A 23565-nucleotide genomic window follows, 5' to 3' on the forward strand; every position below is an offset into this window, starting at 1 on the left:
CGGGGCGGGGGGGCGTGGCTGGGAAGTGGGGGAAAGGTCGTGTCCCGGAACTGGGCGAAGCTGTCCTCGCGAGCAATCCCGGAGTCCCGGGTCCGATCTTCCCTTCTAGGTCCCTCTTTCCCACGTCCCCAAGGCTCGGTGCCCATGTCCCCCCACACACGCGAGACCCCGCGTTCGCCTCTCCAAGCTCCGCGTGCCCCGTGGCTCCCGCGCCCGCCCGACGGCCCCGCCCCCCGCCTTCCCCGAGCCTCTCTGACCCCGCGCGATCCCCAAATCCGTGCCCCGGCCTCTTTAGGCTCGGTTCCCACGTCCCCCACAAAAGCACGCGGAGGCGCGGCGCTAAGAATGGTTCTTTATTCTGCCCCTCACAGGCGCCGTCACAGGCACACGGGGAACCCACTGATGGCCTCGGTGCTCTGCACGATCATGTCCGCCAGCAGAAAGCAAAAGCCTGGCGGGAGGGGAGCACAGGGCGGCTGCAGGAAGGTGGGGCACGGGGGCGGATGCCCAGGTGGGCCCGGGGACCGGAGGGCGGGGTTCCCTGGACCGGGTCTGCGGGAATCGGGAATGGAGACCCTGGAAGTCCCTGTGAGGTTTCCTGGGGAGAGGGGCTGGGCAGTCTCTGGGGCCAGGGTATGGGGGTCCTCCGAACAGTCTCCCCCCTCTTCCCACTGTGCAGATTACCCGCGAGAATAGAGAAGGGGAAAGCCAGCCACCCGGAAAAATAGGACCAGGAGAAGAAGACGTCCTGTTTCCACGCATTCTTCACCGTGTAGCCAGTTAAGGCGATCAGCAGCAGCAGCCCTGGGCCACGCCCACCCACCCCGTAAGTGTCCTGGCAAGGAGTTGCACCTGGGCTCCGCCCAGCGCACCTCCTCCGCCCAGACCCCGCCCCGTGGAGCCCGCCTGGCCTATCAGGCCTCTCGTTCCTCTCTAAGCCCGCCTTCACTGCTTTCCCTTTAGCTCCGCCCCTCCGAGCCAGCCAGTGCCACGCCCCCTCCGCGCGGCCCGAAGCCACGCCCCCGCAGTCTGGGGTTGCGCCCCGCCAGGCCCCGCCCCGCCAGGCCCCGCCCCGCCAGGCCCCGCCCCTCCGCTCCCCGCCCCGCTCCCGGAGCCTGGGGCCGCCTCTCCGCCGCCTCCGCGCCGCTCCTCCGGCTCACCGCTGAGGAAGAGCATGGCGCTGGTAGTCTGGCCCCTCATCGCGTCGCCCTCCTGGCACCGGATCCGCAGCCCCATCGCCATGGCCACCAAGCCGAAGCCGGCCGCCAGCACCATGCACGCTCCGGTCATGGCCAGCATGGCTGCGGAGGGCGCGCCAAGTCAGCCCCGCCGCGGCTGCACCCGCCACCCTCCGGCCCGGCTGTGAGGGGTTCGGACGGGACGTGGGGGTCACGGCGTGGCGGGGGGGCGGGGGTCCGCGTCGGAGTCTGGGGTGGGCCAGGGTCCGCGCTGTCCCGGGGGGCCCTCGGGCGGGGAGTGGCCTGACCGGGGGAGGCCTCACTCTGGCAGGGAATGTTGGAGCAGGTGCCCTTCGAGCACTCCTGCCACAGGCCGCTGTGGCCCCCATGCTGGCGGGTCCAGTAGTTGGTGGCAGTGGACAGCACCGCGAGGACGTTGGTCAAGAGACTGAGCAGGACGCCCCCGCTCTGAAGGCTCCGCTTCACCCCCATGCCGCGGGAGCTGCTGCCAAGGACCCCACAAGCTCCATTGGGCCCCCTACAGCCCCACTTGAGGAAGTCCCCTCCAAAGACCCCCTCCTCAAAACCTTGCCTAGAAAGGCTGGGAATGTGGCTTAGTGACAGAGTGCTTGCCTAGCATGCATGGAGCCCGGGGTTCGATTCCTCAGTTCCACATACACAGAAAAAACCAGAAGTGGTGCTGTGGCCTTGAGCAAAAGAAGCTCAGCGACAGTGCCCAGACCCTGAGTTCAAGCCTCAGGACTGGCAAAAAAGAAAAAGAAAGGGGAAAAAACCCACCTTGCCTAAGGACCCCCCCCCCAACTCCTTTCACTCCGTCCTCCAATTACCCTTCTAGAGACCAGATACCTCTCCATTAAAGTCCCCAAGGCTTTGGAGCCTCTCTTCCTCCCCCTCAATGAAATGTCACTTCTGGGGACCAGGTGGCCTCCCCACCATCCCACCACTACCCACATCCACCTAAGTGACTCACTGAGCTCCCCAGGGTGTCTTGAACACAGATCCCAAAGGGGTGGGAAGGGTGGGTCTCTGTGAGACCTCTGGGGTTCCAGAACCCCCTTCCCCAGTGACCATTTAAAGGGATAATGCCTAAGTACACACCAGCCAGCAGTTCTAACAGAATGATGGGTAAAGCAGCAGGTCTGGGGGGAGCTTAGGACCTATCTTGGTAGGTCAAGCATTTCTTGAAACTTCTGTTCCCTTGACTTTCCAGGTACACACAGACTCTTCTGGTCCCAGCTCCTTGTGTCCTTGCAGGCCACAGGGCAAATGAAAAGTGGGTGAAATAGGCTTTGTGTCCGGCTCAAATGGTAGAATCACCTGTTCAGCAAATGCCTTGAGTTCAAATTCTAGGACCCTCCCACCCCCCAAAAAAAGACAACAACCACAACAGCCCATTGGCACCATCAAAAACAGCGACTTAGGGGATTCATGTAACTATTTGAAAGACAGAGACTGGAGGATTTCAAGTTCAAGGCCAGTTCAGACAGTGAGACCTTATCTAGGCCTTATCTAGACAGGAGGCTGAGGTGTGAGGATCAAGGTTCAAAGCCAACCCTGGAAGATAAATAAATCCAAGAAACACTTCTCCAATTAACCAGCAAAAACCTAGAACTGGAGACATGTGTGGCTGACGTGGTGGAATACCAGCCACACATGAAAAGGCTGAGCAAGAATGGAAAGGCTGAGTGTGAGGCGAAGTCCCACACTTCAATTAATTAATAAAATAGCAGACCCAGAGGCCAGGGAGCCTGTGCCTACACAGGATAGAAATCCCCTACCAATGGGGGGGGGGGGGGGACAGATCTGAGCAGCTCTCAGGTTTCTCAGACTACCCAGGATCACTGCTGTCTTGATGGAATCTTGGGACAATCAGATTTCAGCACAATTTTTATTGAAAGTAAGGAAATAGTTGAAGGTTGATGGCCAGGAGGGAGAGGCAGAGGCAGAATCAAACATTCATTTCTCCTCACTATTCAGATCTCAACACAATGCCCCAAACCGTGCTTTTTTCCTTTTCCTTTTCCTTTTTCACCTTTTACATGGTTTCGTAGCCAGGTCGAGGGGCGCTACAATGAGCACCCAGACTCAGGGAACCTGTGATGGCCAGAGAAGCGTTTTAGCATCTGGCCACCGCCCTACCCCCTCTCACCCTCCCATGCTGCCCTTGGCTGGGCGTGGGGGAGGGGGTTACCTGTGCACAGCCACAAGATGGCTGAGACCCAGCCCAGGTAGAATGACCAGGAGAAGAAAGTCTGAATCTGGGGATGTGGAAGCTGGTTCCAGCGCTCACTGGTATATACCACCATGGCCACGATCAGGGACAGCGCTGGGGACAAGGATGGAATGGCTGAGCCCCTCTGTGGAATCTCCACAGCCCAGGGGCCCTGCTTCTGCCCGGGGTCCTCACCTGCAGCAAAGGCCGTGATGGTGGACAGCAGAAGACCTCGGCCTGGGCCAGACAAGGCAGGGATGCAGGACAGGACCAGAAAGCTCACAGACACCAGGCCCCACAGGGCCGCCAGAATGCAGAAACTCTGAGTCACATGAATGTAAGCTGGGGGAAGACAGACTTCTAAGCGCCTGCTCCCCAGAGTCCGTTCCTCCCCAAAGTCCTTCCACCTTACCTGCTACTGGGTCCTGGGATCCTGTGGGCCAGAGGCCTGAGTGAGCAGAGGAGGTGGGTCCTAGAGCTACGAACCAGAAATCCGTGCTGACAGCAACCAGGCAGGAAATCAAGCCCAGGGAGCCAGCAAGTAGTGCCAGGGTCCTGTAAGGCTCCATACAGTTGATCCCTGGGAGACAAAGGGCAGCTGGGGCTGAACCTTGGAGAAGGAAGACACCCAAGTGCCTGGATTCCCACGGCCTCGACTGCTGAAGCAGCTTAGGGGTCCAGTACAACCTCAGACAAGGTTCTTTACACCTCCTAGCTTTCAGGTTGCATATATAACGGATGGCTTCCTTCCCTCCCCTCTTCAGCCCTGCCCATGGGTGTTTCTACCGTGTGGTGGGGTGGGCTCTTGGGGTGTCAGAGCGCCAGTGGTTTCAGTGGTGATTCAGGGGGCCGTCCACATTAGAGAGGGCTTCCAGGAAGGGGAGAGGAGGTTCTGGGGGGAGGGCAGAGAAGGTGGCCACTGAGGTGGGAGGTATGAGCTGGAGGGGAAGGGAGGTGTGGAGGGAGGGGACAGTTGGGGACCTGTGTCATTCTTTCCAGTGGTTTTGTAATTTTCTGATGTGGGAGAGGAGGGCCCCAGTTCTAGAGTCTCTGCCAAAAGAGAGGTTGAGGACCGGAAGTCCAATGTGAGAGAAGAGAGAGGCAGGGAGGCTCAGACTCGGTGTCCTGGATTCCAGAGCTTTTGCCCAGAGCAGATGAACAAGGCGATGAGTTAGGATCCTGAAAGATAGTGGAGAAAACAACCAGCCCACCTCCTCATCTGGTCAATGGAGTGATTTCTAGGAGGGATAAAAAGCAGGCACAATCCCCAGATCTCAGCCTCCTGAGTAGCTAGGATTCTGGGCGTGAGCCATCGGCGCCCAGCCTGAACTAATATCACTGTCATCTCTAGAATAAGCCTCAGTAGCTCCACTTACATAGGCCCTGATAAATTATTTTATTTATTTTTTTTTCGCCAATCCTGGGCTTGAGCTCAGGGCCTGAGCACTGTCCTTGGACTTTCTCAAGGCTAGAGCTCTACCACTTGAGCTCAGCACCATTTCTAGCTTTTTTCTATGTATGTGGTACCGAGGAATTGAACCCAGGTCTTCGTGCATGCTAGGCAAGCACTCTACCACTAGGCCAAACTCCCAGCCCTGGCCCTGATAAATTATTATCACAACGAGGTTTCATTTTTCATTATGATCACAAGGCACCTCTATAAATACAGAGCTACTATTATTTGCAGAGGACTTAATAAATCACACGTTTGGGACCGTGCTTCTATTCATATAACATTTATTAGCATTGGGTGTCATAAATAATCTCATGATTGGGATCCACTCAGTAAAGCCCGTGGCATTGGGTAAACATTTGAAGAAGCAGTTAGTGAATGAGTAGATGCAGCATAAAGTAATGTCAAGGTCAAGGTCAGAGTGAAGAAGTAGGGCTGGGAGACCCAGCTGGGAGCTGGGAGGGGAGAGGATCTGGGAGAAGCTGCCTGTTCACCCATTTCTTTCTGTCTGTCTGTCTTTCCTTTTCTTTTTTTGTCAGTCGTGGAACTTGAACTCTGGGCCTGGGCGTTGTCCCTGAGCTCTTCGGCTCAAGGCTATCACCCTACCCCTTGAGCCACAGCACCACTTCTGGTTTTCTGGTGGTTAATTGGTGCTAAGCATCTCTTGAACTTTAGTGCCTGAGCTGGCTTTGAACCGTGATCCTCAGATTTCAGCCCTCTGCAGCTAGGGTGACAGGCGTGAGCCACGGCGCCTGGCTCTGTCCACCCATTTCTAGGAGTGGACATCAACTTCTCTCGAAGTTGAAGGGCTCTGGTTGGGGAATGAGTCTCCAGAAACTGAAAAATGTGGGGGCCACCACTACACAGCACCCCTCCTTCCCACTCCAGCCCCTCAATGATTCACACGTGGGCCTGGTTTCACCTCAGTTTTATTAGACCTTCTAAAGGATTTGCCATGGCTCTAACAACCCAAGGGCAGTGGGGCTCTGTTCCTGTCCACTCTCTCCCCAGGACAGAATGCAGGAGTCAGGGGCTCTGCCCAGAGGCCAGGGCCAAGCCTCCTCATTCCCCCAGGAACTGGGACCTCCAGACATCCCCTCTCCTCTCCAGAGTCCTTGGCTTAGCTTCCAGCCGCGACAGTCAGCGTGGGGTGGACAGGCGGCGACACTCGTGCATGCGGTAGGCGCACATGTAGAAAATTCCTACAGGGAGACAGAGAGCCTGCTTTGGTCCCCAAGTCACCCTGCCAGATCCCTGCTCTGGGCCTCCAGCCCCCAGACTTCCCAGCCCTGGTGACTTCAGACCATTTCTGTGGTCACTCTGTTGTGACCTGTCCCTCTAGCCACCCTCCCAGTGACTCCTGTAGCCACCCTTCTCCCCTCAGCCCAGTACCTGCAAAGAAGGTCATAAGCAGAGACACCCAGCCCAGGATGTACGACCACGAAAAGCGCCAGTCCCCGAAGCGCCGGCCCAAGAAGCTGACAGTGACCCCGGTGTAAATGGCCAAAGCCAAGAGGACAAAGAGGGCTGGGGAGAGAGGGGCGGGGTGGGGGATGAGCAAGGCCTCACCAAGGCTAAGGGTGGGGCTGGATTGAGAATGAGGTGCGAAAGAGTGGTGGGACAGGGCTGGGGTGTGGCCAAGCAGTAGAGTATCTGCCTGGTAAGCACAAGGCTCTGAGTTCAAATCCTACTATGCCAAAAATCAATCAATCAGTCATCACAATACAGGGTTTCATGGGTCACTGAGAGGCAGGGAGAGCTGGAGGTTGAACTCAGTCCTGGCTTGTAGTTCCATCAATCACTTGTGTAATAAAACACCAACAAAGCCCCACCATGGCTGGACCTAGTGATGATGCCTGCCCAGGAGGGGAGGAGGGAAGGAGGGGAGGAGGGAAGGAGGGAAGGAAGGAAGGAAGGAAGGAAGGAAGGAAGGAAGGAAGGAAGGCAGGCAGGCAGGCTGATCAGATCATCATGGAGTTAATTTGGGAGGGTGGGATGGAGAGTGGGGAACTGGGGAGTGGGGAACCCCCTCCAGTGCAGCTGGGGGTGGGAGTTGGGAAGGGAGGAGGGAAGGGAGGAGGGAAGGGCGATCACTCACTGGAGGCCAAGAACATGATGCCTGCGGAGAAGGGCCGGGAGAGGCGGGTGATGGTGGACTGCTGGGCGAAGGCCAGGATGCCCACGACGATGCCAGCTGTGGCACACAGCGCAGACAGGATCATGAAGGCCCGGGTGGCATTCCAGTAGGCTGTGAGGACACCCCAGGTCACTCTCAGGCTCCCTGCGTTGTGAGGGACACCACTGCTCTGGGTGGGAGCGGGCTGTCCAGTCCTCCTTGTGTCTGCTTCAGCTCTTCCTCTGCTTCTTAGCAAATGTTCCTCTTTCCTCCTGGCGAACTCATATTTACCCTCCAAAGCCCAACTCAGTGGGGGGAGCATCATTCTCACCTGCTTCTCTGGGCTATGGCCAACTTGTCGGTGTCCCTTCTAGACTGATTTCCTCCTGAAAGCAGGACTGGCTCCATTCTTGGGCTGCATCCACCGCCCCTCCCCCACACACAACTTGGTTTGCACAGAAATGCCTGTCCAATGTATGTACCCCTGTATGTGTGCATGCGATAGATGGATGGATGTTTGGATAGAAAAAATAGACCAACAGACAGTCAAATAGATGGCAGGTGGGTAGATGGGTAGTACATGAATGGACAGATGGATGGATGGATGGTTGAACTGATGATCAATGGATGAGGGAATGGTTGGATGCGTGGACATAGGGAGGGAAGGACAGAAGGAAGAACTTCCCCGCCCTCCTGCTCTTTGTGCTCTGTTCTCACATAGCCCTTGCCTTCATACATTCTGTCCCTGTGTGCAAGTCCTGATGGACGGCTTTTCCCCTGTGTGGGACATGTCTGCCCCCTGCCCCCCCCCCGCCCAGCTCTCAGCTCTGTGAGGATCGCCTTGTCTTCCCACTGGGGACAGTCACCAGGTCTCCCTCTGTGCTGCCTGGCGGAGGCAAGGACACCACGAGGTGGGGCTCCGAATCAGACCAGGACTAGCCTCAGTTTATCCTTGTCACAGCGCTCAGCGACAGTGGACCCTTCTCTTCCTACAGCACGGTACTGCTCTGTATATATGACTAGTAATATAAGATAAATGGCTAATTTATTAATATATGACATAAAATATTGTGATGTCATATAGACCATCTGCTATGGTATACTAGGTTACATGATACATTGTATTAAGTACAATGTATTCTTTATTATCAGTTTATAATATTCTATATAGTACGGATATTAAATACAATTCGTTAATATATAATGTATACTATATAGTACAAAGTTCAGTATAACTGTGAGATGCTACATCTACTATCTCTATGTAGGAAGTCTCTCCTTTTTTGTCTCTCTTTCTCTCTTCTGGCATGCAGTAAGTACTAAACATTCCTTCATCAAAACCAGGCATGGGAGCTCACCTGTGATCCCAGCTATTTGATCTGGGAAGCAGGGGTGGAGGAACATGAGTTCAAGGCTAGCCCAGGCAAAGTTATCAAGACTGCCTCAAAACTAAAATAAAAATCAAAGGGTTGGCCGGGCGCTGGTGGCTCATGTCTGCAATCCTACTCAGGAGGCTGAGATCTGAGGACTGAGGTTCAAAGCCAGCCTGAGCAGGAAAGCCCGAGAGACTCTTATCTTCAATGACCCACCAGGAAACCGGAAGTGGTGCTGTGGTTCAGAGTGGTAGAATCCCAGCCTTGAGCTGAAGAGCTCAGGGACAATGCCCGGGTCTTGGCTTCAAGTCCCATGACTGACAAAAACAAAACAGAATCCCCAAAGGGCTGGGCTGTGGCTTGAGTGGGGGAGCACTTGCCTCTCAGGGGAGAAGCTCTGGGTTCAATACTCGGTGCAGAAAGAAGACTTGGAGAGAGGAGTTCTTCATTGTCTTCACACATCTAGACCCGGGCCGGGCCCTCACACAGCCCTGTCCCCAGCTACCACGTACAAACCCCTGCTCCCGTTGTCCTGGCAACCCCACCGCTTCCTGTCACACCTTCTCAGTCAGGAAATGCCTCCTTCCTCCCCCTGCACACCCCGGGGAAGGGGGGGCACTCAAAAGGAGTCCCTGAGCCAGCTTCTGCCCTTCCCCTGCCATGTGTCCTCCCCTGGGAGTCTCAGGGACCTGGGGGACGTGGGGGGGGGGAAGGGCTCACCGATGCTCTCCGTCTGCAGGTAGCACTTGGTGCCCAGGCAGTACCGCCACAGGCCCTGGTGGGCGAAGGAGCCCGACAGCCGGTATTGCATCCAGTGGTCTGTGGCGGTGGCCACCACCAGCAGCACGGTCCCCACCCAGGCACAGAAGAGGCCGCCACCCATGAAGCTGTACATGCTGACCTGGGGAGGGTCAGACAACAGACGGTGGGGTGGGGGACTCAACTGAAGGGACCTGGGAGGGCCCAGGGCCCCAGGTTCAAGTGTGCGGGAGGAGGCTGGGCCTGGACCCCCGGGTCTGAGGGAGGGGGCCGGGCCTGGACCCCCGGGTCTGAGGGAGGGGGCCGGGCCTGGTCCCCCGGGTCTGAGGGAGAGGGCCGGGCCTGGACCCCGGGGTCTGAGGGAGGCGGCCGGGCCTGGACCCCCGAGTCTGAGAGAGGGGGCTGGGCCTGGACCCCCGGGTCTGGACCCCCGGGTCTGGGGGAGGGGGCTGGGCCTGGACCCCTGGGTCTGAGGGAGGGGGCTGGGCCTGGACCCCGGGTCTGAGGGAGGGGGCTGGGCCTGGACCCCGGGTCTGAGGGAGGGGGCTGGGCCTGGACCCCCGGGTCTGAGGGAGGGGGCTGGGCCTGGACCCCGGGTCTGAGGGAGGGGGCTGGGCCTGGACCCCCGGGTCTGAGGGAGGGGGCTGGGCCTGGACCCCCGGGTCTGAGGGAGGGGGCTGGGCCTGGACCCCCGGGTCTGAGAGAGGGGGCTGGGCCTGGACCCCCGGGTCTGAGGGAGGGGGCTGGGCCTGACCCCCGAGTCTGAGGGAGGAGGCTGGGCCTGGACCCCCGGGTCTGAGGGAGGAGGCTGGGCCTGGACCCCGGGTCTGAGGGAGGGGGCTGGGCCTGGACCCCTGGGTCTGAGGGAGGAGGCTGGGCCTGGACCCCGGGTCTGAGGGAGGGGGCTGGGCCTGGACCGCTGGGTCTGAGGGAGGGGGCTGGGCCTGGACACCTGGGTGTGAGGGAGGGGGCTGGGCCTGGACCTCTGGCTTAAAGGGAGGGGAGGCTGGGGTCTTTGGCTGTCTGGTCCATGGTAGGAAATAGGGTGGGATCTGGAGTCCTTGCTGAGTTGTGGTATGGGTCCAGGTCTCTGGGAGGGGAGGGCACTGCCCACACCACATCTTCAGGAGAGGGTGATGGGCCCATGCCTGGTGCCTACCTGAGTGGCAGAGCCTGCTCTGAGCCCTCCTTCTGCCACAGCCCCTCTGTGCAGACTGAGACACACCAGATCCCTGTCCTCTCTGTCCTGCAGGTCCCAGATCCCTTAAGCCTCCATCACAATGGACCCATGAGCCCCTACACAACAGGCCCAGGGCCCAGCAGCTTCTAGAAGCCAGAAATGCAGTGGTAGCAGAGGCCCCAATGGAAATTGCTGAGGCAGGAGCACTGATGGCTCCCCCACAGTCGTGCCCCCCCCCAGGCCTCTGTCTCCCCCAAGCCCTCCCCCTCCTCACAGCACCAGCTGGCCCCAGGCAGGAAAGAACTCAGCACAAAGTGCTAGAAAACAACCATCCGTTTATTGATGCCACTCCTGTCGGGTGGTCCAGGGGAGTGCAGGGGTCCACGTGGGTTGAGGGTAAGGGGTTCTCAGGGCTGGGGCAGGAAGACCAAGAAATGGGAAGAGGGTCCACATGGGATGGGGGAGGGGGCAAGAGATGCATCAACAGGTGGGGGCTCTGGGGTTAGGACTGGGTCTAGAGGAACCCTGGGGGCGGGGAGAGGGGGGGGAAGAGGGCTGCTGGCAAGGGTCTGGGTGTGAGGGGGGCGGGCCCAGGTCAGGGACCTGCCTGCCACTGGAGACCACACCAGGTGACCCCAGGACCCACTTCTAAGGCTCAGGACAGGATGTATTGGGGCTAAGGTACCCCAACACTGCTCTCCAGGGACCTAGTACTCAGACTCCCAGTCCTCCGCAGTGGGCAGGGGGATGGTGGGGGCGGGGCCCAGCTCGGGATCTCTGGGTTTCTTCTCATCCTGGGCCTGGCCTGCCATCCTTGGGATCTTGGGGTGAGCTCCGGTGTTCCACGGCCTGCTCCTCTTTGGCTGCTCAGCCATCTCGGCACCCCAACTTGGCTGGGCCTGACTGGGAGCATGCCTGCGGGGGGTCGCCCAGGCTCCTCGACCCCGGGCCCGACCCCTTCCCTGTCCCTGGGGTGGGGGGGTGCAGCTGGCTAGGGCCTGCTGGTCAAGGCCAGTCAGGGAGGAGCAGGGGCAGGAGGGCAGGGCCTGGTGGAGGCTGTAGGCCCCCATCAGAGCACTGTGCAGGAGGTAGGAGAGCGTGTCCAGGCGGATGGGCACAGTCACCGAGGCCAGGTGCTCAGGAAGCCCCAGGTGAGCGGGGTTGGAGGTGCTCAGGAGCCAGGGCGGCAGGGTGGGGAGGGTCCCTGGGGCCGACGACTCGGTCCCAGGCGTAGGCAGGGACGGGTCTTTCCTAGGATAAGAAGACAGGTTGGTAGTGGGCCTGAGCATCTGCCAGGCAGCCTGTCACCTCCCCACCGCTCTGGGTCCAGAGAGCCAATCCTGCCGTGGATGTGGGCGTCAGGCAGGACTCTGTCCCCACCCCCGGATGGCTGGCTGGTTTTCCATGTCTGTGTGTGTGTGTGTGTGTGTGTGTGTGTGTGCATCTGTGTTCTGGCTTGAACTTGAGGCCTGGGCCTTGTCCCTGCACTTTATCTGCTCAAGGACGGTGCTCTGCCAGTTGAGCCACAGCTCCACTTCTGGCTTTGTGGGGGTCTCCCCAGGCTCATCTGCCTGGGCTGGCCGGCCTCGAACTATGGTCCTCCGACCTCAGCCTCCCGAGGAGCTGGGATTGCAGGCGTGAGCCACCAGGCCACTGCCGCCCGGGGTGGTCTGGGGTTGAACCCCAGGCCTTGTTCACAGCCGCAGATGGACGAGCTCCCATTTTCCTCCATCTGAACCTTGTCAGCTGCAGAGAGGGCCCCGGGCAGCCTGGGCCACCCTGCCCCTGCCCCTGCCCGTGCAGCAGCGTGACATGAAGGCTGCTGGCTGTTGCAAGTTCTCTAGTTTGACGACGACTTGGCTTCTACTCCCCCCCCCCCCAGCCCGGTCACCCCGGGGGCCGGGCCTGGCCCCCCCCCGCGGCCCTCCGCTACGTGGGGCCCTCTCACCCCTCGGATCCAGCCTCGTCCTTCGGCTGCTCCATGTTCACGGCAGGGCCTGAGCCTCGTCCTCTGGATCGGTCCAGGGAAGCCGCTCAGGAGCTGGGGGCGGACGGACCACGGCGGAGCTGCGCCCACGCGCGGGGGGGCGGGGGGCAGCCTCCACGCATGCTCAGACGCCAGGCCAGGGGACCCCGGCCCAGCCTCCTCCCCCAGACCCGGGGTCCAGGCCCAGCCCCCTCCCCCAGACCCGGGGTCCAGGCCCAGCCCCCTCCCTCAGATCCCGGGGGTCCAGGCCCAGCCTCCTCCCCCAGGCCCGGGGGTCCAGGCCCAGCCCCCTCCCCCAGACCCGGGGTCCAGGCCCAGCCCCCTCCCTCAGTCACAAGGGTGTAGACCCAGCCTCCTCCCCCAGACCCGGGGTCCAGGCCCAGCCCCCTCCCTCAGTCACAAGGGTAGACCCAGCCTCCTCCCCCAGACCCGGGGTCCAGGCCCAGCCTCCTCCCTCAGTCACAAGGGTGTAGGCCCTGGTGCCAGGGTTTGGCCTAGTAGCTTGCCTAGCATGCAAGAAGACCCAGGTTCAATTCCTTGGTACCACATACATAGAAAAAAAGCCAGAAGTGGTGCTGTGGCTCAGGTGGTAGAGTTCTAGTCTTGAGAAAGTCCAAGTACAGTGCTCAGGCCCTGAGCTCAAGGCCCAGAACTGGCAAAAAAACAACAACAACAACAAAAAAAGTCTAGCCCCAGCCTCCTCCCTCAGACACAGGTTTGGGCTCCAGAAAGAAGAGCAGAAGAAGGAAGAGGAGAAGGATGTTATCATGGAGATTAGCTATTCCAGTGGAGAAATGAGTGCCAAGGCAAAGTTAGCAAGCAATGTTTTCCCTTCTTCTGGAATAGCCTGAGATTTTTGTTGTTGTTCATTTTATACATTTATTTTGGATTTTTTTTCTTTTGTGCTGTACATAGCCTTGAATTCAGAGCCTGGGCGCTGTCCCTGGGCGTTTTTTGTTTTTTTTTTTAATCCCCACAGCCAGCGTTCTATCACTTGAGCCACATCCCCACTTCCAGCTTTTTGGTGGTTAATTGTAGGTAAAAGTCTTACAGAGGGGGGTGGGGGGGAGGGTAATGGGGACCAAGACATGGGAAAGGGTATCAATGTATGTGAATTAATGCACCTTCTATCTGGCAAATATCATGTAACCCTTTTATTAATTATAATAAAAAATGTTTTTTAAAAAAAAAGAGTCTTAAGGAGTTTCCTTCCTGGGTTGGCTGTGAACTGTTCTCAGATCTCAACCCCCTGAGTGGCTAGGATTACAGGCCTAAGCCACCAGCTCCCGGCTGGGAATTTGCTTTTAATTTCTTTTATTACTGCGATAAGGCTTGATTTGTTACTGTGATCAGTATTTTTGCTGTCTGGCAACAGGGAAATCCACAGTACCTGGCCCTTTAAGGTCAGGTTCCCCGCTGAGGCTGGAGGCGGGACCTTGTGTTGCTAAGGAAATGGCTTTCCCTTGCTTCCAAAATTGACAGGCCGGTTCTGAGAAGGAGCCAATCAACTTCTTCGTTGGAGTAAGTAAGGCTTCCGATTTGCCAGCCACTCTTTGCCACCTGTTACTCAGTGCTAGCCACAATCTCGTCTATGATTGGCTGATGATTTGTAGAAGGCGGGTGGTCCTGCTTGTCTGTTTGTTATTGGCTATGTTTCTGAGTGACAGCCTTTCCCTTACTCTGTAATTGGCTGCTGCATCTGGCGCCTTTCTGAGGAATCTTTGCCTAGGTTTCTGTCTGCACTGGGTCTGTGTGGGCTTGTGGGGTGGGGATGTGGAGAGGAGGAGCCAGGCCTGGAGATCAAAGCCTAGAAGGCATCTGGTCATACACAGTAGTATTTATCAACATGAACTTCAGGAAATGAAAACAAGAGCCTTTTAATTTTTTATTTTTTTGCATTTTTTGTTTTCCTCATTTTTTTTTCCTGTTTGCTCGTGTGTATGACTTTGGGAGAGGAAGTGGGCACAGAAATGGAGAGACAAAGCATGAACAACTGCAGCAGTGGTACCCACTAGAGACTGTGGAAAATGAACTCTACAACTTGTGGGGCTGGGAGGGGAAAACTGGGAGAGAGGGAGAGAAGAGGTGACATTGGCCAAAAAGAAATGAACTCTTTACCTGACTTTGTAACTGTAAACCCTCTCTGTACACCACCTTTTTTTTTTTTGCCAGTCCTGGGCCTTAAACTCAGGGAGGGCCTGGGCACTTGTCCTTGGGCTTTCCAAGGCTAGAGCTCTACCACTTGAGCCATTTCTGGCTTTTTAAATTTTTTTTTAATGTGTGTGATACCGATGAATTGAACCTAGTCTTTGTGCATGCTAGGCAAGCACTCTACCACTAGGCTAAACTCCCAGCCCTGTACACCACCTTTACACTAACAATAAGCCTGAAGGGGAGTCCCAGGGCCTCTTTCCAGTGGTTAGGCTCAGCTTATTTCTGTCTCTGCTCTGATGTTTTTGGGAGTCTTCTTTCCTTATGAACTCAAATATTCTCTTAAGTCCTCTTCCTCTCATTTATTCCTGCTTTTAGGGGGATCTGGGGTCTTGCTTCCCCCTCTCAGTCTCTCAGGAAACCTTTCCAACTGCAGAGATGAGGATAGGACCTGTACTGTCCTTGACAGTCTCTCTCCTCTCTCCCTTTCAAGGCACAGGTGGGTATTCTTATATTTCCTGCATCTCCTCACGTCTAGGGCTGGGGGGGGGGGCTCACCTTACTGCTTCCTCCTCAGCCACTTCAAGGTTGGAAGGGTCCAAATCCAAAATCCTTTGGATTTTGCCCTAGGAATATACTTCTTATGTCCCTGGGGTCTCTTGTAAGGGCACCAGTCCCATTTGGGAAAGTCCACTGCCATGATTTAACCACCTCCCAAGAAATCTGCTTCCAGACATAGTCACACCTTGGCTTGGATTTCAGTGTAGAATTTGGGAGCAAGAATAGCCATGATCACGTATGTGCTGCAGAAGTAGCTAAGCTTTGCTTACCTTCAGGCATCTCAACTCAAAAGGCAGCAAGAGACTACATGTGTTATCTTCTAGTGGGGGGCTTGAAGGAGTTGGGGATCCCAATTCTTAGATCAAGAGACAGAAACTGAGAAATTTTCTGTGGACACTCAAGTCTCTAAATATTCGCTGCAAGAGAGACTCTGGTTTGGGACACCTGGCACATTGAGGACTTGCTCCTGCTGGACAGAGAGGTAGCTTCAGCCAATAGAGGTCATAGTGATAGTCAGGCCCAAGAGGCACTTGTCTCATTAGTTGTTCTTAAGGCTAAAGTATTCTGATAAATAAGATAAATAAGGATGGAAGTGAACAAAGAAAACAGTCTTATAGACAACTGGTCTACCTCTTCTGGGTGTAGAGGGGAGCCAATGAGCTTTGAACTGAATTTGAGGTTAAGATTTAAGGTGAGGCTGAGCTTTAGTAATCAGTACTGCCCAGAGAGTTATACAACGTGATAGGCATTGGTAAAAGGATGAGAGAGAATGAGTTTTATTTTAGAGGAGCTGGGGTTTGAGCTCAGGATCTCATGCTTGATAGGTAGATCCTTTACTACTTGAAGTTCAAACCCAGCTCCTCTTCTCTTTGGTTAGTTTCCAGATAGGGCTTAAGTTGTTTACCAGAGCTAGCCTGGATTACAATTTTCAGACCTAAGGTTGCCTGAGGAGTTGGCATAATAGGTGTAAACCACCATGCCTGATAAGAAAAGTTTTTTTGTTTTGTTTTGTTTGGGCGGTCGTGGGTCTTGAAGTCACGGCCTGGACTCTGTCCCTGAGCTTTTTTTGCTTAAGGATAGTGCTGTAACGGTCGGAGCCACAGCTCCACTTCTGAAAGAAAAGTTTTAGCAGAGTATAATTCAGGCTAGAAGTGTGGCTCAAGAGCACGCGCTTGCTTGGGATGCATCAACCCTGGGTTCCATGCCAGCCCTATGAGGGAAACAAAGCCAAACCACACAGCAAAAGTATGGCTGTTTTGTACTTCCTAGTTTCTGACTAAGAGATTCAAAAGAGTGTGTGGCCATGTCCAAGTCCCAGCTGTGTTTTCTGACACCAAACATTGTGGGGCTCCCCCCGATTTATACACTTCATTTATCCAAGAATGTCAGATAAAAATACCTTCCCATAGCTGGAGGTGTGGCTCAAATGGTAGAACACCTGCTGAGCAGAAGCCCTGACTTCACTCCCCAGTACCACCATAATAAAATAAATATTTTAAATCTGCCAGACTTTAAACCAAAAAATGCTTCTCTTCCTCCACATCTTAAGCCATTATTGCAGAAGCCAGAGTTCCAACTGCTTGGCTAAATTTGTTGCTCTGGCAACACAACCTTCTGTGTCCCAAGGTCAAATACACATTCCAGCATTGCTATCTGAGCCGTAACCCCACTTCCAGCTTCTTGCTGGTTAATTGGAGAAAAAGAGTTTCCTGGATTTCTCCTGCCCAGGCTGTTTTTGAACGATGACCCTCAAATCTCAGCCTCCTGGGTAGCTGGGTTTACAGGCCTGAGTCACTGGGATGGTTTTGCTCAGTCACATTGTAAAGTTTCATACCACACAGAACGAGAAAAGGAAGCAAGCCAGACATGGGCCCTAGCCAGTTGTTAAGGTTTTGTGGGTGACGGGATGGGAGCAAGGCCAGGAAGCTCAGAGGACAGGGCTGACCTGTTCTCCCTTTGCTTCGTCCTCTCTCTCTAGAACCGTCCCTATCTCCTGTGAAGGTCACAGTAGCCAGTGGTGAGTCAGTGAATAGTTGTGACAAGCTGAGAAAATCTCCTGTCAGTCCTCATTAAGCAAATAGAAGCTTTGGATGTTGGTAATGACTGTTTTTCTGAGCCAAAGAAAGATCAATACTTGCCAATGTCAGACATTCATATTTAATGTGTGGGAAATAGTCTATAGTTCATAAAGTGCTTTTGTCTATACTGTCTTTTCTTTTATCTTTTTTCTAGTGTGGGCCTTTAGGGCTTTGACTGTGGGCCTGGGTGCTGTCCCTCATCTACTGTTGTTTGAGGCTAACACTCTACCACCTGAGCCACCGCTCTACTTTCTGCTTCTTCTGTGGTTAATTGGAGATAAGAGTCTTATGGACTTCCCTGCCCAAGCTGGCTTTGAACTATAGTTCTCAGATCTCAGCCACCCAAGTACGTAGGATTACAGACCTGAGCCACGGGTGCCCAACTTACTCTTCTATTTCTCTCTTTCCTTCTCTCGCTTCACCCCTTCTTCCTCCTCCCCTCCTCCTCTTTCACCCCCCACCACACACATGCACCTACTACATCCTAATCCTTTTGCTTTTAGTCTATTTTCCAAAGAGGGTCTTGTGCTTTTCCCTGGGCTAGCCTGGAACTATAATCCTCCTATCCCCATCTTTGTAGTAGCCAGGATTACAGATGTGTATTGCCTGGCCTCCTTTCCTGCTCTCTCTCTGTCGCTTGTGACTTAGGAGTGTCCCCTGCAGGAGATATTGTGAACTGTGGGGGGAGCACTGTGTGTTGGGAGTGGAGGCCTAAGGTAGATCCCTGTCCCTGTCCCTGTCCCTGTCCCTGTCCCTCTCCCTCTCCCTCCACCCCTACCTCTTTGTCTCTCTCCCTCCCCCTCTCCCTTCTCCCTCTCTTTTCTCCCCTCTTCCTCTCCCCCCCATACTCTGGGGCTTGAACCTCTTTGTGTTTAAGGCTGGTGCTCTACCACTTGAGCCACAGCATCTGCACTCTGGGCATTTTCTGGGTAGTTTATTAGATAAGAGTCTCACAGCCTTTTCTGCCCGGGCTGGCTTTGAGCTGTGATCCTAGGACCTTGGCCTCTCGAGTAACTAGGATTACAGGCATGAGCCACTGACACCCGGCTGCGGGTCTCTCTTGCTGTTCCTGTGAGGTTTTCCTTTTTTAAAAAATTCACTTTTAATTTTTGTTTTGGTGGTTTCGCAATTGAAACCAGCACCTGTGCCTGATGGAAAAGTACTCGACCGTAAAGCTTTGCCTCCAAGGAGATGAGGAAGAATTGGCTCAGTTCTGGGAGGGCTGATGGCTGGTGCTGGAGGGTTTTGTTGTTGCTATCATTCTGGGTGTTGAGGCTTGAACTCAAGATTCTATCTCAAAGGTTCTTCACTCAAGGCTGCTGTTCTACTGCTTGAGCCACAGCTCCACTTCCAGCCATTTGGTGGATAATGGGTCACAAGAGGCTCATGAACTTCCTTACCAGGGCTGGCTTGGAACCATGGTCCTCTGATCTCAGCCTCCTGAGTAGCTAGGCCTCTGGCGACCGACTCACCCTAAGAGGAGTTTTCAACCTTACTAAAGAGACTTGGTCTTCTGGAGCTCTTTATTGCCTCCTTCTCACTCCTGTTGTGAGCATTTAATAGGGTGAAAATATTAGCGTGATGATATAATAAATATAATATGAAAATGGTATATGATGGACATATTGTAGAATGCTAAATGAATAGGATATAAAATAGTGATGTAATAATATGAGTAGAGTAATTAAATGAAATACAGTAATGAAATGAAACTAAGAAATATATTGCCAATACAAACTTGTACTTAAAGGCTTATGGACATGGGAGATACACGATGATGTAACGACACATATGACTGTAACCATAGGAACGGTCAAGAGCCTGGCTTACAAGATGAAGTACCACAGGAGCCCAGACACCTGGGCAGAATAGATAGAGCAAGCAACCAGCACATCCCTGGGCACCACTGACCAAAAGGTGTAACCAATCCAGACCAAGCAAGGACCAAGGCACAACCAATCCAAATCAAGCATGAAGGAGTTTGGGCCAGAGAACAGGAGGCCAAGGACCAATATAAACCAAGGAATCAGAACAGAGAGCAGCACTTCTGCTGGCCTTCACCGAGACTGTGTTTCGAGGATCTTTGGCCATGCAGAAGCTGCTCCTTGCCCGAGAGAAGACCGTCGAGGACCGAGACTCGTCATGCGGCCCCGGAGCTCACACCGCAGCAGGACTGGGAGCTGCGTCTAACATCCGCTGGGCAGGCCCTGTTCGACTTCAGGACCACGAGATGTCAGAGAGCTGAGTCCAGCGGGTGTGCTGGATAGGCAGATGAGGATTAGGCAAGTTAGGACTAGAAGATAGGAAGTAGAACATAGTGTCGACTCTGCTAAGCTATGTGAAATGAACAAACTACATTGCATCATGTTATCTGCCTATTGGTGAATCACTTCGCCTGCTCACAACACTCCTTAGCCAAGGTGCAGATCTACAGCCGAGGAGACCCTCTGTGGACGCGGACTTCCGCATAATTCTTCTGGTCCTCTTCCCTGGGCCTCTGCACCTCCCCAGGCCGGAGGAAGCTGATAGCAGCATAATGGAGTTCTTCTGGTTTGTTCTCGGGGTCTGGGCCTTGTCTGGGTGCTTTGGGCTCAGGGCTCTTCCTTGGTTCTGGAGAGCTAGTGCCCAGAGTAGGGGTCCTGGGAGGGCTACTTGGCTTGGCCTTCCGACCCTGCATCCAGGAAAATAATGACCATATTTCATTGATTCATTCATTCATTCGTTCACTCACTCAGCACATACTTAGGCAGGACTTAGGAACTGCAGCCACAGCTGGGGATCCTCACCCAGTCCGTTCCATCCCCCGTCCCCCAGGAGCAAAAGGTACAGGAGGAATGGCGTGGACAGAGTGGGCGTGGACAGGTTGGTCCTTGCATTTACTAGGCAGGTGCTCTACCAGTGAGGCCACATCCCCAGGCCCTTTTGCTTTTAATTCATTAATTTATTTATTTTTGCCAGTCCTGAGCTTGGGCTCAGAGCCTGAGCACTGTCCTTGAACTTTCTCAAGGCTAGAGCTCTATCACCTAAGCCACAGCACCACTTCCAGCTTTTTCTATGTACGTGGTACCAAGGAACCGACCCCGCGTCTTGGTGCATGCTAGGCAAGCACTCCACCGCTAGGCCAAACTCCAGGCCGGTGTTATTGTTTTGATGGTGGGATATAAGCAGAAGTGAGCAGTCATCTGCACATCCATTCTCCTTCCCACCCCTTCCAGTCTCTCCCTGCACGCGCCCACCCAGAACGGTAGAAAACCCACGCAGTCCCAGGCACCCTCTGTAACACTACTCCGTAATCAAGAGGTACAGGGAGCAGAGTGGCACACACCTAGAGTCCCAGAGTTCAGGAGGTGGAGGAGCAGGAGGATGGCGAGTTTGAAGCCAGCTTAGGCTTCAAAGAGCAAAACCGCCCTGTTCCAAACATACCAACAATCCGGAGTCTCCAGAGAGAGAGAGAACGGGCTTAATTTAGACTCCAGAGCAAACTGGCAGCCTGGTGGGCCAGCACTCACCTGGGCCCCGGCTGTGCGGACGACATTGACGTAATCCAGGATGGTACTGCTTCGGGAGACCTGGGTTCTGGGCTTCTCTGCCTGAGGCCATGATTTTCTTAACGTCTTCACACTGTGGGAAGAAACCCCACCTGAAAGCACTGCTGCCCCTGCCCTTTCCCAAGCCCCATACCCATGACCCTAGGACCCCCGTGACCCCTGACCCCTCCCAACTCACATGACCACGATGAGACACAGGGAGAGGAGAGCCGTGGCACCGATGCCCAGACACACGCCCTTGGAGAACACTGTGGAGATGGAGCCCTCGTCTGCATGGGAGAGCCAGGTGAGGTTAGCCTGCTGGCATGGGGCAGGGGCTCACAGTCAACCTCCCCCCCCCCCGCCCCACCCCAGTGTCTGGGCCTCATTCGGAACCAGGCCTTCCTTCTCTCTCCTGTTCTTCCTCCCGAAGCCAGCCATGGACCAGGGACTCTGGTGATGAGGGATTCTGGCCACTTCTTTCCGTCAGAGGACAATGGTCAGAGCAGCAGGTGTCCACAGGCCCCTGCCCCTGTCCCCCCAAGCCTTCTTCTTCCCCATAATCTCCTGAACAGGCAGCAGCAGGACAGGGGCGCTCTGGGCCCAGACACATTTTGTGCCTCTCAGCTGAGCCTGAGGCTGGAGCTGAGCCCTTTCTGGGGGCCCTGTGCCTGGCTGACCTGGAGGTAAAGGTGACTGAGGTGTTACCACTGGCCCTCGGTCCCCCAGGAGCAGAAGGGGCCCAGGAGCTGTGGGGGCCTGTGGGAGGACAAGGGCCAGCAGGTGTCCCTGCCCCGGTGGCAGTGTCCCCTCCTCCACTCACAGTGCACAGAGAGGTCCAGGGAGATGTGCAGGGCGCCCAGGGGGTTCTGTGCCCGGCAGGTGAATTCTCCTTCGTGCTCCACCTGCACCACGGGCAGCTCCAGGACCCCAGGGTCTGCAGGCCAGGGGGGGCTCAGGGTCTGCGAACCCCGGACCCAGCTCAGCGTGGCAGGGGGGTTGCTGCGGGTGGCACAGACCAGGCGCAGGCTTTGGCCCTGCAGGACAGGGAGGGACGAGCCGTTCCTGTGGATTTCCAGCTCTAGGGAGGGAGAGAGAATTGATGTGGGGCTCAACCACCTCCACCCTTAAAGGACACGAGAGGCCCCTTCCTCTGTCCCCTTCCACCTGTCCTGTTTCCTTGAGAAGCGGCCACTCTCAGCTCCTCCGGAGGGTCTGCAATGGAGACAAAAGGGCCAGGGGTCCTGGCTGTGCCTCAGACATGAACCTAGGCCCTGGGCTTGCGGGGACTGGGTGGGGGGGCTCTGGCCTTGTGGGGGCCCTACCCCTCCTGTGCCATCTCCCCTGCCCCCTCCCTCTGCTCAGCTCCCAGCACTGGGGGCCCCAGGTCCACTCACACTGCACGGAGAGGTCCAGGGCGCGATGCTGGGAGCCAAGCCTGTTCTCAGCGCGGCAGGTGTAGCGCCCAGCATGCCCCGCCTTCACCCTGGGCAGGTCCAGCCCCAGGGTTCCCGGGTCCGTGACATTTGACCTCAAGAGAACTCGGTTCCCCAGGACCCAGGTCAGCGTGGGGGGAGGCCAGCCATCAGCAGTGCAGAGCAGCCGCAGGAACTGGCCTTTCACGAATGTCATGTTTCCTGGGGACTCTGGGGAGGGAGGGGAGAGGGGGAGACAGAGACAGCAAGAGACACACAGACAGAGAAAACACAGACATAGGCAGAGAGAGACAGAAAAAGAGACATGCCTAGACACCCGGAGACGAGGGTGGGGGTGCCTCAGAATGAGCTGCTCCCCTCTACCCACCCTGGACTTCTCACTTCCCTGAGGGCGGGCCTCGCACCTTGGACATTGTCACGGAAAATGGTGATCACTGGGTCTCTGGGGGCATCTGAAAGAAGGTTGTGTGCTTTCTTCAGGAAGGACACTCGGGTGTCTGCCACCAGAGCCACTTCCCCCTCTGGGAAGAGAGAGCCCCATGGCGCTGGCCCCTGCTGGGACTCCCAGACCACCTTCTCTACCCCGTCCCCCATCATACACACACCAGGACACCTCATTGGGCTGGAACTAATGCGGGGACTCACAGGCCACTCTCAGCTGGACAGTTTTCTGCACACTGACCCCAGCTCTGAAGTCCACGTGGCAGGTGAGCTGGGTGTCGTGGTCCGTCAGGCGTGGCGTGAGGCTCAGCGCTGACCAGAAGGAGAGCTGTGGTTGGAGGCCCTGGGAGGAGAGGGCCGGCCCGGACCAGGAGATGGAAGGGGCCTGACACTGCTCAGAGATCCAGGGGAACACACAGACGATGGTCACCGCCTGCCCGGACTCCAGGGCCCCCGGCATGAAGATGTCAGGCGTCTGAGTCAGGGCTTAGTGGGGTGGGGGGAGAGGGAGACAAAATCCTGATGTTCAGGCTATGGTCGTGGAGACCCTGCCCTGCTCCCCTGCCTGGTCTCCGCCGCCACACCTGTCACTTGCAGAATGAACTTTCTGCTGCGGAAATTGTATTTCAGCTTGGCTCCCTTCTCCACCCGGAAGAAGTAATGCATGCTGTCTTCTCTCTGGGCGTCTCTGATGAGCAAGCTGCAGTTGTTTCTGTGGGGGTCCCCCACCAGCTGGAATCGCCCCTGCGTCCTGCTTTGTGCTGGTCGAGCTGGGTTGTTAGATGCCACTGGAATCCCATGGTCGGTGTTGGTTTCATCTTGGAACCAGTAGCCATAAGCCAGGGAGGAATCCGCCTGGGCCATGGCCTCGGGGTAGGAGAAGGAGCAGGGCACGAGGACGCACAGCCCCTCCTCCACCGACACCTCGCTGGGCACCTGCAGCTTGTAGCGGGGGTCCCAAGCCTGGGACCCTGCGGGGAGACAGACAGGGGCTCAGTGGGCGCCCCAGCCCCATTCCCAGCCCAGGGCCCCCTGGCTCTTGGCCACATACCGCCCAAGGACAGCAGAAGCAAGGAGAGAAACATTTCTGTC

General features: G+C 55.9%; 5 protein-coding genes across 6 annotated transcripts; all 5 read right to left on the reverse strand.

The window, feature by feature from the left end:
- Positions 1-338: 338 nt before the first annotated feature.
- Cldnd2 (claudin domain containing 2) lies at positions 339-2214 on the reverse strand. 2 transcript variants are annotated; one of them, XM_090322002.1, is made up of 5 exons: positions 2170-2214; positions 1502-1680; positions 1161-1301; positions 685-804; positions 339-451 (listed from the first exon to the last, which is right to left on the reverse strand). In XM_090322002.1, the coding sequence occupies exons 2-5, from the start codon at positions 1668-1670 to the stop codon at positions 378-380; spliced, it is 504 nt and encodes a 167-aa protein (XP_090178128.1). In that variant the 5' UTR covers positions 1671-1680; positions 2170-2214; the 3' UTR covers positions 339-377. The 2 variants fall into 2 exon arrangements, with proteins under 2 accessions (XP_090178128.1, XP_090178127.1); XM_090322001.1 differs by having other exon boundaries at positions 1502-1683.
- Positions 2215-3211: 997 nt separating this feature from the next.
- On the reverse strand, positions 3212-4162 carry Nkg7 (natural killer cell granule protein 7). The gene is made up of 4 exons (XM_090322120.1): positions 3824-4162; positions 3607-3753; positions 3391-3525; positions 3212-3293 (listed from the first exon to the last, which is right to left on the reverse strand). The coding sequence occupies exons 1-4, from the start codon at positions 3978-3980 to the stop codon at positions 3235-3237; spliced, it is 498 nt and encodes a 165-aa protein (XP_090178246.1). The 5' UTR covers positions 3981-4162; the 3' UTR covers positions 3212-3234.
- Positions 4163-5792: 1630 nt separating this feature from the next.
- On the reverse strand, positions 5793-9248 carry Lim2 (lens intrinsic membrane protein 2). Its single transcript, XM_090322232.1, has 4 exons — positions 9074-9248; positions 6963-7112; positions 6257-6391; positions 5793-6066 (listed from the first exon to the last, which is right to left on the reverse strand). The coding sequence occupies exons 1-4, from the start codon at positions 9246-9248 to the stop codon at positions 6005-6007; spliced, it is 522 nt and encodes a 173-aa protein (XP_090178358.1). The 3' UTR covers positions 5793-6004.
- A 1750-nt stretch (positions 9249-10998) lies between these two features.
- On the reverse strand, positions 10999-12275 carry C31H19orf84 (chromosome 31 C19orf84 homolog). Its single transcript, XM_090322660.1, has 2 exons — positions 12241-12275; positions 10999-11543 (listed from the first exon to the last, which is right to left on the reverse strand). Exons 1-2 carry the CDS (start codon positions 12273-12275, stop codon positions 11000-11002), a joined length of 579 nt encoding a protein of 192 aa, XP_090178786.1. The 3' UTR covers position 10999.
- Positions 12276-18771: 6496 nt separating this feature from the next.
- LOC150043462 (sialic acid-binding Ig-like lectin 16) lies at positions 18772-23565 on the reverse strand. Its single transcript, XM_090323039.1, has 10 exons — positions 23525-23565; positions 23058-23444; positions 22678-22959; positions 22437-22484; positions 21994-22242; positions 21764-21811; positions 21420-21677; positions 20796-20886; positions 20579-20690; positions 18772-19740 (listed from the first exon to the last, which is right to left on the reverse strand). The coding sequence occupies exons 1-10, from the start codon at positions 23556-23558 to the stop codon at positions 19498-19500; spliced, it is 1752 nt and encodes a 583-aa protein (XP_090179165.1). The 5' UTR covers positions 23559-23565; the 3' UTR covers positions 18772-19497.

Source organism: Megascapheus bottae, chromosome 31 (genome assembly GCF_031878675.1).
Source record: "Megascapheus bottae isolate mThoBot1 chromosome 31, mThoBot2.hap1, whole genome shotgun sequence".
NCBI classification, from domain to species: Eukaryota; Metazoa; Chordata; class Mammalia; order Rodentia; family Geomyidae; genus Megascapheus; species Megascapheus bottae.